At 43.4% G+C, this 14,274-nt stretch overlaps 1 protein-coding gene across 2 annotated transcripts in view; it reads left to right on the forward strand.

Annotated features, from left to right (window-relative positions):
* The first annotated feature begins 234 nt into the window (after nt 1-234).
* ATP9B (ATPase phospholipid transporting 9B (putative)) overlaps nt 235-14,274 on the forward strand; it is a 179,352-nt gene continuing 165,312 nt past the window's right edge. For both annotated transcript variants that reach the window (XM_068931599.1, XM_068931598.1), the window contains exon 1: nt 235-372. In XM_068931599.1, the coding sequence (XP_068787700.1) occupies nt 278-372 (95 nt within the window). In that variant the 5' untranslated portion in view covers nt 235-277. The remainder of the gene's footprint in view (nt 373-14,274) is intronic.

The raw sequence follows: 14,274 nt of genomic DNA on the forward strand, positions 1-14,274 counted from the left end.
CGGCCGCGCGCGCGCCCCTCCCCCGCGGCTAGGCGCTGGCCCCCTCCCACCTCGCGCGCCCCTCCCCGCTCCCCACGCGCGGCTCCGCCTCCTTGTTTACGCCGGGGCCCCGCCCAGCTGCGCGTTTCCTTCCTCCTCCAGTCAGCTGGCGGCAGCGGTGACGTCAGGGGCCCCGGCCGCCGCTGGCGCGCGCGCGGCGTGGAGGGGCGAAGCGAAGCGTTTCCGGGCGGGCGGGGCGGGGAGGAGAGGACGGGGGGGGGGGGGGACGCCCCCAAAGATGGCGGACCAGATCCCGCTGCACCCGGTGCCGCGCAGCACCCAGCGCAGAGCGGCCTATTACACCAGCGCCCCCGCGGCGCAGCGGCACAACAGGTACGGGCAGGGGCGGCGCGGCGGCTTTTCTTCCCACCCCCCACCCCCCGGTGGCGGGGGGGCGGTTCCTGCCCCTGCCCCGTGGGGCTCGGGGCCGACGCCCGGGCTGTGGGGTGCGGAGGGAGGGGGAGGTGGGCCGAGATGGGGGCCGGAGGTGGCGGCAGCCCCCGGCGCTCCCCCGGGCCGGCCGCCGCCGGCGGAGGAGGAGGAGGAGGCGCCGGCCGCCCTGGGCCTGCCGCGCCGGCCCCGGCCTCGCAGGTGCGGCCTTCGCCCCCCGCCGCCGCCGCCGCCCCCTGCGAGTCCGCGGCACCTCGTTTCCCTCGCCTGTGGCTTATTTACGCTGGGCTGCCTGCGTGAGGTGGCTTATTTGAGGCGTTGTTAGTAAATGTGCCGTGCGATCGCTGTGTCTCTTTAATGTAAGCATTAACATAACTCCACATTTCCTAAAGACTCGATTTTTGGAGGGTGGGGGTGGGGGTTAAGCTGCCAAGAAGCAGTTTAAGGAAGCCAGTTTAAAGGCCTGCTGTCAAATTAAGTTCTCAAGTAAAGAGTGAGTGTTTGTTTGCTTCATGTTATCCTTAGGTAACTTTTAGGAATGCTATAAGTGGGAGCAAGGAGAAAATTTTCTCTGTGACTTTGATTTGTCTGTTGGACTGTGCTCTTACAGGGGATGACAATTATACTTAATTGTCTGAGGGTTTTCTCTTTCTTTGTTCATGGTTTTTAATAAAATAATGATTGTGGGCACAAGGACTGGACAGAGCAATTATTGTTTCCAAAGTAACCTGACTTTCTAAAAACAGAATAGTTAATGCTGTTATTCTAATTCAAATACAGAAATAAATCAGTTTCATCATCAATGGAAAGTGTTCATTTAATTGTCCAAATTGAATAACTAACAAAAAAGGCAGTTCTAAAATAACACAAAAATAGTTGGACTTAAATTATGTTGTCTTGATTCTTGTACTACAGAAGGATATTTCCAGTTAGCCTGTGGGAGCTTTTAGGACAATCTGCCATAACAGTAGTTCTCCCTATGTCACTAATGCTGGAATATCTTGGCAGTTTGTAAAAGGCTTATCCTCTGATTTGAGAAAGGGGAGTGTTGTTATTGTCCCCATTTTTCAGAGAACTGAGGAAGGCTCTTGGTGGAATCCATGAGCCTCTCAGAAGAAGAGAGGCTTCTGAGCACTTGGAAGAAGAAGGGGGGAAGAAGTGGAAGGGAGGAAGGGGGAAGGATTCTTTGGGCAAAAACTTCGCCTGGAATGGCTGCAAAGATACCAGCTGGTTCTAGTGTAGGTTACTGAGTAGTGTTTTGGTACCTGAAAAAATGCTATAGACATCATGGGCCAAGTTCATGGATTAGGTAGGTACATAGTGGTATTGAAAGTATATTTGCAGGCAATAATTTGTTATGTAAACAAACTATTTAGATTTGGCTTGATAGAAAATTGGCAAGCTGTAAGATCTGACAAGGAAATACTGATTCATTATAGATCTGCTTCCTCCCCTCTGTCTTGTTTAACCAAGATCACCCTCTAAAGGTTGTGGATTAAATTCCTTACTCAGACTTTAGGTTACATCTCCCAGTTGTGGTCTTTCATAAACTGCTTCAGCAAGTGCAGTTGATACATATGTAACTTACCAGTCTTTCACACAAATGGCTATCTATGTGGTTCATTACCTGTGTTCAACTAACTGTTTATAAAACCTTAACAAATATTTTTATTTATGGTATAATATTTTGATCATGTGATTAAATAAAAAGCTCATTTGGGCTCTGAGAATTAGAGCATACACAGGCTTATTCACCCACTTTAATTCTGTATTTTTTTTTAAGGTGAATTCAGTAGGTTGGTCATTCTCCTTTACAAATGCCATGCCCTGAATTCATAAGAGCACCTGTTGTGTACTTCTTGGAAGGTGTCCCTATGGACCTATAACAAAAGCATGGAAATGCTTTTGTAGATTCTACCACAGGTGACTTGAGTACAGTCAAAGAGGAAGTACAGCAGAGCAGACAGTTGAAATACTTTATTGTATTTTAATCATTATTTTTCTCTAGACGTCTTATGATATTTATGAGTTGTTTTATCTGAGGATTAATCCAGCACTGTGGTTGCTGGGCATGCAGGAGTTCTTGATTTGCTGTGATCTCTTTCTTCAGTGAAGAATTCATAATGTGAATGTTATGCCTCTTATGAAAGTCTTATACATAGATCCTGAACCTTCAGTACGGTAGTGTTTTGAACTTGAATTGATGCCACTGCTACTGTGTGACTTCAGCTAATACAATTTGTCAGCTACTAACCTTTAGTGGCCTTAACACAAATTTGTAGAGTGACTCCTTCTGCTTGAGCTGAGTAGTCTGTAGAGGTCTTCTCCAGTGTTACTCTGGTTAACTTTGCAGTGAGGACAAGGACTTTCTCATCTAGCATTTGTTCTTACTGTACTTTTTATACTTGAGATCACTTTGGCTGACCATTAGCGTATATGTAAAATCTGGAATATGTTTTTCTTACACACCTAAAAAAAGCTTTGTGACTATATGCACCTGATATTTTACACTTGTGTAAGAGATATGAAATGCCCTGAGAAGTACTTCGTATGTAAGACTGACAATATATTTTATAGATTAACTTTGTTAATGCCTGCTTAAAAATAAGTTTAAAAATACATATTAAATGTTGCCTACACTTAGCTGAACAGCACCGTGTGCTGTTCAACTCTTTTTCCTGATAAATAAGGGAAACTTATTCCTTTTGTGGTAGAAATTTAGGTTTTATATCTTCTTCTACCTTCTTCCTCTACCTCACATGGACAGAGAACTGTTTGTGTGATAATGTCAGAAACTAGAGAAACCTATCGTAAAGGTTATTCCTATAGAGATTATTAAAAAGCTTGGTTCTGCTTAATATGTATTCAGCTTTAATGGTTGTAGGAAGCTTGGCAGAAAAGCGGTGATGGCTATAACGCTTTCCTTTTTCCTGTAAGGAATGAAGGATGTATTATCTATGAAAAAATAGTCACTGCTTTTTATTCACACCGTAAATGGAAAAGAGGATCAGAAAACCTCCAGGATGTGGAGGCTAACACCTTTATTCTAATACGTTAGACTTGTATTCATCGTCATCAGACCAAGAGCAATCAATAGCTAAACACAGGAAGGAGGTTAGCTGTGCTGCAGGTGGTTTTGTCATGTAGGGTAGATGGAAGAAAAATGAGAAACTTGGTGAAATTTTGATTTCTGGTAAGGAGCTGACTGAGTTAATCAGTAGTTAAGCCTCTTTTATCCATAAGAAAGTTATCCATATTGTTCAGGTGTCCTGCACTTGCTGTCGTCTGCATATGATTGTTTTTGGCCTAAAAGCGCTAAGGTGTGAGGTGCTGGGACTCCTGAGTTGGTATCAAAAATGAAGTCCTACTAGTTGTGACCAGTACTACATAAAATCAGTTGTGTGTCACTTATTCACAAAGGCATGCATACCTGTGTTATGAAAAACACTCACTTACTGGAAGTAATCCTGTTACGTTATTATGCGTACCTGGATGGGTCATTGTGGTGAACTTATGAATAATGCACTCAATATTACTGTGTTTGCAGTTAGGGCAGATTGTAGAACAACCTGTTCTCTATGATTTGCTCATTGATAATGGCAGCTGTTATTTTTAGGCAACAAGCTGTACTGCTATCTTTGAATCCTTGTTCTTGTGCGCCAGTAGTACAAAAGACAAATGAGAGTGAAAAAGCTACAAAATAGTAGGGTAATGTTTGTTTCGTCCAGTTAAATGCAGGATGCGTTTTACTTAATGATGGGTGGGTTGTACCTTATTTAACACAAAGTATGTAAAATCAAAAAAATTAACCTCTTCCAGGTAAAAGGGAATGTGAATCTCATGCAGAACCCAAAGTTCACTGAGAAGCCGCATAGTTCCCCTGATGCATCCAAAAGTCGAACAGATTTTTGTATTACGTAGATGATCTAATGTAGGGATCGATGTGCTAATATTTTCTGTTTTAACTACTGATAGAAGTTGGTCCTAGAAATCTTGCGGTAGTCTTTCTGATTAGGATGTCTCAAGATGTTCTGGCTAGGTTTCACAGTGAACCACCTGAAAATAGAGACGTATAGACGTCAACAGATAACACTAGATGCGTGTACAATAATTATGAGATTTGCATTAGTTTTTTGATTTTTGTCATTGTCTAAAGTGAGCTTTGTTCAAATACCTTTGATTGCTGGTGCCTGCCTCAGGTGTTTTTCATTTTCATTCCCCCTTGGAATTGTGTTCTAGTTCTGAACTAGAATGTGATTTTCATTTCAGAAGGAAATGATGTTATTTTGTACTCCAGTGACAAATTATATGCGAATCTTTTCATATTTTAAGTGTAAATAATTAACAATAAAAACTTCCTCAAATAATCTGAAATGTTATTGTTGAGACCATCTAACAGTCAAAGCTAATAGGCTCCAAGATCTGTTATTGAATGGTATTTACGGAAAGCTTATAATTTATTCTGAAGTATTTTACTGTAACTTTGTGGTTCTGGAAAACGTTGCAAAGCAGCCGAAATTGTGCAAAACGTTGGATGTCGATGCATCACAGTTCACCCATCGCGTGGGCTGTATACTTTGCATTTCTTGCAGTTTTTCTAAAACATTGTTAATTCTTATGGATCTCTCTTTCTGGGTACTTCTCAATGTTTAGAAAGAAAATTCTTACAATCTTTAGGCAGATACAGGTTTTTACAGGTTTCAGTTTAATCTGCTGTTCTCCCCCCTACGCTTGTTAGTTGAACAGCGCTGCCAATTTCATCATGAAAGTGAGTTTGAAAATGACAGTAAAGTAACTGAAGGAATTTTCCCTCTTAACTAATACTGGTATTAATTTGAATTTTCTTAAAGCTTCTGTGAGAAAGCATTCTAAAGACAGAACTAAATTTACTTTGGATGTTTATGTATTAAAACTACTGTTATGCGTTAAGCTCTCTTGATGGCTTTCGACTATATATTTAAAAAGTTTTAACAAAAAGTAGTATTTAGAATGGTCTAATTATGTTGGCAGTATCTTGTTCTGCTGTTTGTTGTTATAGTTTCCATTCTGTAAGAATCTGCGGAAAAGCTTTCATACTGTCAGATGGATCAGATGTCCTTAATTTTGTTGGAAATAAGCACAAGTCAGTCCTAACAGTCTTTCGTTTGTTTTACGAGAGGCTAGGATGAACTGTGGCAGATTCTGGTCTAAGGTGAATTATAGCTACTTACAGAAGCTATGCTGTTGACTGCCTTAAACTACTGTTGTTTCACCAGAAGTAATAAACTGCTTAGTCCAGGAATATAAACTATAAATGCATTTGTTGCTATTCCTACAAAAAAACATTCTTCAGGTACCACTCAGGCTGTGGTCGCAGAAGTTCTTAGGAGATCAGCAACTGCATGAATGTACAGAAATTTAGGTACTGCTTGTTAATTATCTGCACATTTGCATTTAGGGAGTAAGCTGACTTGTGTATTGTGTCTGGGAAAGCTCAACATCATTCCAGTTGCTATGATGCTTTCTTTAAATTGGAGCCATTGTCTTGTGTTTTCCTGCCACCAGTGACACGTATACAGAACAGAAATGGTGACTTAGATTTCTAAGTGTATGTGCCGTTTCAGGTTAGTCTAACTCACTTCTCTGTAAAATAGAATTTTTCTTTGCTTGAGGTATGAATTGAATGCTGTGCTTCAACTCCAGGATGTATTTGTAGATATTATGATGTCAAAACTACAAATATTAAAGGTTCAGCAGGTGTTTGCTAGAAGTGAAATAAACTGTAAACAACCAGAGATAATATTCTCGATAAGTATTTTGTATTATGGTTACTAGTTGGTGTTGAAATGTATTGGAATGAGAACGTATTAAAATATGCAGCTGTATGTTATGCTGATATATTCAAATGAATGTTCATCCGGATACACCTTTATCTTTTCAGGATAAGGGGGAAAGGATTAAACATGATACAAAAATCTATGCAGAGATATGGTCAGTTGTCTGTCCTGCTATGCCATTCTTAAAGAATAGGATCCGTCCCATATGTATGTTTCGTGAGAGAACTATTGGCCCACTAATTCTTACAGACTTTAGCTGAAATTTAAAATGTTTACCTTCTTTGAAGAGCATAACTTTAAGAGCTGTTTTTCTCTTTCCTGTTTTGTTTGTTTGTTTTTCATTTCATTTCTTGAAATGAAGATGCTGACAGTTATCTGTATTGCAGGGCAAACTGTCCTTTGTCAATAGCCTTCCTTGGATTGTGATTTTTGGAGAGAGATTGACCATTGCTGATTGGAACCGTGTAGCTCATTCATTTTAGGCTATATTTCTGCCTGAGCTGCTGTCTCTTGTTTCTGATTCTTCAAAAAGACTTGTCTGCTTGGCACCTTTGTACTGGGGTGGTTTTACTTGTGTTAGGCTGGTGGAGGTCTACATTTTCAGGACTTTCTTAAATGATGAATTACCACATTTTTAACATTAGAAAAACACAGTTCGAGTTACTTATACCAGTGTAATTCAGATTGCTATCATGGACAATGCGTTCTCATCATGTACACATGTGACCACATGTGCAGTAGAATGAACTTGTAGATATACTTCTATAGTTGTTCATGTTTAAGCTGTATTTTTACCCAATATTTACGTGCCTTCTGGGTTTATATATGTAGTATCTGAACACAGTGATTTGTGTTACTTGGACAGGCGTTTGGATTGCTTAAGTAGAACAGGGAGAGAAAGCAATTGAGTGGGCTGCAATGTCAATAACAATACCCAGTGATAGCGATAAAATGTTACAGCTAGGATCAGTGACTTACCTTACTAGTTAAAAGTAGAGTTCTGGTGAACGTGGATTTTGTTTCCTCAAGTACCATATATGTATTTTGGTATTTCTGGTACCTACTAGTTATAGAGACAACACAGAGATTCACTTAGCTTGTCATGAATTGAAAAAGTTATGTTAGTGCATATGTAGTGCTTTGAGGGGTCAGCAAAGGGAGATAAGGAAGGGGTGGCATTTTATCATGAAGGCTTTGTTTCGCAGATCTTCTGAATTTGCTTCATCCGTGTGTAGTTCTGGTAAGGAAGTGAGCTAGGCAAGAGGGAAGGTGAATGGCATTCAAAATGTTTGCTTTATGCAAGCATGCAGTGATACCTGTAGTTTTAGTATCTGTGATTTAAGCAATTTTTGATAGGCTGCTGATGGAAGAGAACTGGTAATAATTATGTAGTTTGCAGTTATACCTTGATCTCAACAACCGTGAGGATTTTTCTTTAGTTCTGCATTGCAGAAACTGCCAGCTTGTGTATTATTTTTATTGTTGTAGTTGATCAAAAATGCTGCCTTATGCTTTTCCAGAATCTCTCTATCACTTGTAAAAGGCTGAGAGCAACTTGATTTATTGGGTCTTATTGAAGTAAATATTTAAATTAATCTCAGTGATATACTCAAGAATGTTTCACAGAATCACAGAACAGCCAAGGTTGGAAGGGACCTCTGGAGATCATCTAGCCCAGTCCCCCTGTCTAAACAGGATCACCTGGAGCACATTGCACAGCACTGCGTCCAGGCAAGTTTTGAATACCTCCAGGGAAGGAGACTCCGCAACCTCTCTGGGCAACCTGCTCCAGTGCTCTGTCACCTTCAGAGTAAAGAGGTTTTTTTCCTCATGTTCAGATGGAGCTGCCTGTGTTTCAGTTTGTGCCCGTTGCCTCTTGTCCTGTCGCTGGGCACCACGGAGAAGAGCCTGGCCCCATCCTCTTGACACCCTCCCTTCAGATGCTTGTACAGCTTGATCAGATGCCCCCTCGGTGTTCTCTTCTCCAGGCTGAAGAGTCCCAACTTTCTCAGCCTTTCCTCATACAAGAGATGCCCCAGTGCCTTAATCATCTTAGTGGCTCTTCCCTGGACTTGCTCCAGGAGCTCCATGTCTGTCTTGTACTGGGGAGCCCAGAACTGGACACAGTACTCCAGATGTGGCCTCCCCAGGGCTGAGTAGAGGGGGAGGACCACCTCCCTCCACCTGCTGGCAACACACTTCCTAATGTGAGCCAGGACACCACTGGCCTTCTTGGCCACAAGGGCACATTGCTGGCTCACGGTCAACTCGTTGTCCACCAGGACTCCCAGGTCTTTCCCTGCAAAGCTGCTCTCCAGCCGGTTGTCCCCCAACCTGTACTGGTGCATGGGGTTATTCCTCCCTAGGTGCAGAACCCTGCACTTGCCTTTCTTGAACTTCTTGAGCTTCCCCTCTGTCCATCTCTCCCGCCTATCAAGGTTCCCTCATACGCCAGAATGCTGTGCTGCCCTTCCAGCCACTCCTCCCAGTTTAGTATCATCAGCAAGCTTGCTGAGGAGGTACTCTGTGCCGTCAACCAGGTCACTGATGACTAAGGTGAGCAGGACTAGACCCACTCTTGACCGCTGGGGGGACACCAGTAGCCACAGGTCTCCAACTGTACTTTACACCACCAATCACTACCCTCTGAGCTCTGCCATCCAGGCAGTTCTCAATCCACCTCACTGTCCACTCGTCTAGCCCAGACTTCCTGAGTTTACCTACGAGGATGTTATGGGAGACAATGTCAAAAGCCTTGCTGAAGTCCAGGGAGACAACATCCGCCAGCTCCCTCAGCATTCATGGATGCATCTCATCGGGGCCCACAGATTTGTGGATGTCAAGTTTGGACAAATGATGTCTAACCTTATCCTCCTCGACTAAGGGAGAATCTTCCTTTCTCCAGACTTTTTCTCTTGTCCCCAAGCTCTGGAATTCCTGAAGGTTGGCCTTAGCAATAAAGCCTGAAGCAAAGAAGGAATTCAGCAACTCTGCCTTCTCTGTATCCTTTGTTGCCAGGGCACCCGCCCCATTCAGCAGCGGGCCCACATTTTCCCTAGTCTTCCTTTTGCTCTTGATGTATTTGAAGAAGCCCTTCTTGTTGTCCTTGACATCCCTTGCCAGATTTAATTCCAAATGGACCTTAGCCTTCCTTGTCGCATCCCTGCACACTCTGACAATGTCCCTATATTCCTCCCAAGTGGCCTGTCCCCTTTTCCGCATTCCATATACTTCCTTCTTCTGTTTGAATTTTGCCAGGAGTTCCTTGCTCATCCATGCAGGTCTCCTGCCCCCTTTGCTGGACTTCTTCCTCAGAGGGATGCACCCGTCTTGAGCCTGGAGGAGGTGATGCTTGAATATTAACCAGCTCTCCTGGACCCTCTTTCCTTCTAGGGCCCTACCCCATGAGATTCCTCCAAATAGGTTCTTGAAGAGGCCAAAGTTAGCTCTTGAAGTCCAAGATTGCAGTCTTAATTATTGCCCTGCTTCTTCCTCATAGAATCCTGAGCTCCACCATCTCCTGGTCACTGCAGCCAAGGCTGCCCCCAGCCTTCACATCTCCAGCCAGTCCTTCTTTATTTGTTAGTACAAGGTCTAGCAGCACACCTCTCCTTGTTGCTTCTCCACCATGTGTGTCAAGAAGTTATCATCAGTGCTCTGCAGGAACCTCCTGGACTGTTTGTGCCTAGCTGTACTCTCTTCCCAGCAGATGTCAGGGTGCTTGAAGTCCCCCATGAGATTGTGAGGCTACTTCCAGCTGTCTGTAGAAGGCCTCATCAACTTCCTCTTCCTCATCGGGTGGCCTGTAGTAAACCCCCACGACAGTGTCGCCCATGTTAGCCTGCCCTTTAATCCTTACCCATAGGCTCTCAACTTGCTCTTCATCCACCCCGAGGCAGAGCTCCATACATTCCAGTTGCTCCCTCTCATAAAGGGCAACTCCACCACCTCGCCTTCCTGGCCTGTCTTTCCTGAAAAGCACATAGCCATCCATGGCAGCATCCCAGTCATGTGAACTATCCCAGCATGTCCCTGTAACTGCAACGAGAACATGGCCCTGCAACCGCACACAGATCTGTAACTCTTCCTGCTTATTCCCCATGCTGCATGCATTGGTGTACAGGCATTTCAGAGAGGCAGTCGAGCATACAGGCTTCTCGGGAGAGGTGCAAGAGGATCCTCCATAGCCATGTCCCATGCTGTCTCCCCTGGCTGCATGCACTCACTGAAGGCATCCTGACTTGAGCAGTGTTTTACTGACTCCCCTGTCTGTATACCACTCCCCTTCCCCCATCTTGCCTAGTTGAAAGCCCTCCTTACCAGGCTGGCCAATCTGTTGGCAAAGACACGCGTGCCCCGCTTAGTGAGGTGGATCCCATCTCTCTCTATTGGCTGTTGATCTTCAAACAGGGTCCCATGGTCATAGAAACCAAAGCCCTGTTGCCAACACCAGTGGTGCAGCCAGTTGTTAACTTGGAAAACTTGTCTACTCCTCTTCCTGTCCTTCACCCTCACAGACAGGGTTGAGGAGAAAACCACCTGGGCTCCCAGACCCTTGACCACCATCCCGAGCTCTGAAATCCTGTTTCATGGTATCCAGTTTGCCCTTGGTGTCATTAGTGCCCACGTGGAAGAGCAGCAGAGGGTTATAGTCCAACGCATGGGCAAGTCTTGGCAGTCTTTCCATGACATCTCTTATTCGAGCCCCCGGCAGGCAGCAAACCTCTCTGGACAAGAGATCAGGTCGGCAGATAGGTGCCTCTGTCCCCTGCAGCAGGCAGTCACCCACAACAATCACTCGCCGCTTCTTCCGGGGGTTGCTGCACGGCACAGGGTCTGTCAGGCCAGTAGCTTCCCTTGAAGCCATGCCCAGGCCCTCCTCGGCCTGGAGGGTGCTAAACTTGTTCCTCAAAGGCAAGTCTTCAGGAGGAGCAAGAGCCTTTCTCCTTCTACGAGAAGTGACCAGTTTCCAGCCTTCTTCAACAGTGTCGTGATGTACAGTTTCACGCGGTACAGAGCCCTCCGGCAACTCCACTGCAGTGAGCTCCTGGAGCTGCATGGTTTCTGAGAATACCCTGTCTATTTCTTACTCATCTTCTCAGATGCTACACAGCCTACTGACTTCCTCCCGTAACTCCTTTACCTGGCAATACTACTCACCAACCACAGCACACCTTCTGCAGGAGAGCTGACTGTCAGCCCAGGCCTCACAGAGAGGCCCTAGGCACTCCCTGCAGCCTGACACCTGTAGAGCTGCATCTGCTGTCAGAGGGTCTGTCTGGGTCCACGCTTCAGACACAGCTGTTTGTTCCCATACAGTAGAAATAATCTTCCTTCTGGTCTTTTCTGTTGTCCAACAGGCAAATGTACAGCTCAATGTGGGTGTTGTATTTGGTGTTTAAAGGTCCTATTATGCAAGAACACAAAAGCGAAGTTATCTGTTAAAACCCGATAAAAGTATTCGGCCCTACAAATGCTCAGCTTCCTAAAAAGCTGTGCAAATGTATATTCTATTGTTAGAACTATTGGAGTATTGTGATTGGTTTCTTCCACATGTCAATCTGACAGACTTGTCCCTAATAACGTGTGTAAATGTATGACAGTATTGAATTCTGTATGTGTGCATAGATATGTGTGTATGTCTGTATTTTATTAGGCCAGGACTTGGTGTCAGCAACTTCCTAAGACATAACAATGAAGGGTGCACTTTACAGCTTGGCTTAGGGCTGCAAAGTCCATATACTGAATTTTTAACAACTTCTGAATGGATTAGACAAAAATTTTAGAGATCCTTGTTAGGAGTTGTTTTTGAGGATAGCTGTTCTCCATTTCTGGAAGGCCTGTCCCTCAATTTAATATAGAGATTTCTTTAAAAAGAAGTGTTTTACAGTAATGCTATGGTTGCAAGATGGGAGGAGGTTTTAGAAAAGCTAGTTAGGAAAGGTAGTCAGTTGGTTTTTTTGATTTTTTTTTTTTCAACTAAGAACAGTGTGTTTTTGGTTTTGTGTGTATTCTTTCTGTTTGTTCTTTGTTTTGTTTTTTATGAGTGCTATTGCCTTCTGGTAACTAAAATCAGAATTATTGCTTGACTAAAGCAAAACTTTTCTTTGCTGGCTAGCGTTCACTCAACTTTCATCTGATAACTTTTTCTGAAATTCCAGACCTCTCTTCAAAAAGAGTTGAACATCAAATTTCCGTCTTTAGGAGTACCATTTTCATTTAAAAATCTTTTAGAAGAGGAAACAGTGAAGAGCTGTGAAGAGCTGCAAAAATATCTGCAATAGTTTTTCTGTGCATTGGAGGAAGAGATTAAAGAAAAACTATTTTTTAAATTTCACGCACTTAGCTGTAGAAGCTGTTTTGCTTCTCTACTTGTGTTGTAAGTAGATTAGGAACAACGTTCATACCCTATACTTAAGCCGAATGTCCTGCAGTGTGAGGCAGAGAGGGGAGGTGTTTGAAATTGTAGGGAATAAGTAATTTCTGATGTTTAAAAATGCAGCATGTTCTTTGAAAGAATTAAATATTTATAATTTAATTTCTCATGTAGCTTCTAGCAAAGAAATCTATATTATCCAAACACCTGGTGTCTCCATAAGAACAACAGTTGTGGAGCAGTTATATGACAGTAAGTTGTACATGTGTTAGCATGGTTATAGATGAAGGTATATTTCATAACAGAAGGTTTTTCTGCTGCTGTACAAAAAAATTTTTTTTAGTCACAGGGCAGGATCTGAACAATTATGGCAGTGATACATTCAGCCCACAGCTGTTGCTCCTTTCTTACTCTTTGTATAAATATGCCTCTCCCTTTCTTCCGTATTCCTTTTACTGCACCTCCTCAGTTTGGCAGTTGCCTGCTCCCAGATCCTCCACCTGGAGGGGGTGTTCGTGTGGAATGAATCTTGGAACACAGAACTACTGGAGGTAGAGCAGGCTGTAGCTGAGAGAGACTGTGCTGCTTAGTCCCTGTCTTCTCCTGCCTAACCAGGAGCAGAGGGAGCCCTGTGGCTGGCAGCAGCCAGTGCCCAGTAGCAAGTGGTGATAGTTCAGCTGCGGTGATGGTGGACTGTCAGCTTTTCTTCTCTGTGCTTAGCTGGAACCTTTCCACCGCTGCCTCGATTCTGTGCTACCATTTATCCCCTGGTCTACTCCCATCTGCAGTCCCTGCTTAGATCCATGGCCGCATGTTCCTTCCTCTTCCCTGCCCCTCACTAGGTTTGAGAAATACTGCTTTAAGACATAAGCTTCTTTTTTTTTTCTCCTTCTGAATTGCCATTTACAGCACAAGCGTTAGGAGACAAGGAAATTTATTTTATTGTATGGTTGTTAATCAAGAACTGCTTTTAGTATTTATGCAATATCTAACACAGTGCTTCTGTCCTACCTGGGTCTTTTAAGCAGGCTGATAGAAAAATCTACTGTAAATTCTGCTTCTGCATTGTCAAGTGAATTGATCCAGAAAAATGTGTAGTGGTGACTGCCTTCCCATCTGCCTTGCACCTTCTTCCTGCATCTTTGCATGTTGCTTGTCAAGCCCAATGGCAAGTTTGTAGAAAATACGTAAGTAATTATGGAGCTACGTCAGTAGGCAGATTAGATTGAAATGAGTTAAAATGGGTTCCATGCTCAATCATGGGGCATGTGAAGCTCTTAGCACATCTACTCCGGCAAGAAGCCCTCAAAGTGGAAAGAAATATGAACAGGTGACTCAATTTTCACAGCAGATGTTTATATCAAAAATTCATTTAAAAGTATTTATTGTGCATGGTTTCTTTTCACTTAAATCTGTTTAAATGATATTCCTAACAGTAGCTGGGTCTTGTTGAAAGTTGTTTAATGTTCCTTTTTCCTTAGGAAACCATATTTTTGACAAGATAGTTATGTTCATACCTCGTTTAATAGCATCCATGCTGTGAGTTTTGATGTCTTTGCTCTGGTTTCTTTATTCATGTTGCTTTCAGTTCTTCCTTACTTTAATAAAAGTTTCCGGGATTGTACTTAATTGATTTGTCACTCAAGGAGAATC

This window comes from Struthio camelus, chromosome 2 (genome assembly GCF_040807025.1).
Source record: "Struthio camelus isolate bStrCam1 chromosome 2, bStrCam1.hap1, whole genome shotgun sequence".
In the NCBI taxonomy this organism is placed as follows: domain Eukaryota; kingdom Metazoa; phylum Chordata; class Aves; order Struthioniformes; family Struthionidae; genus Struthio; species Struthio camelus.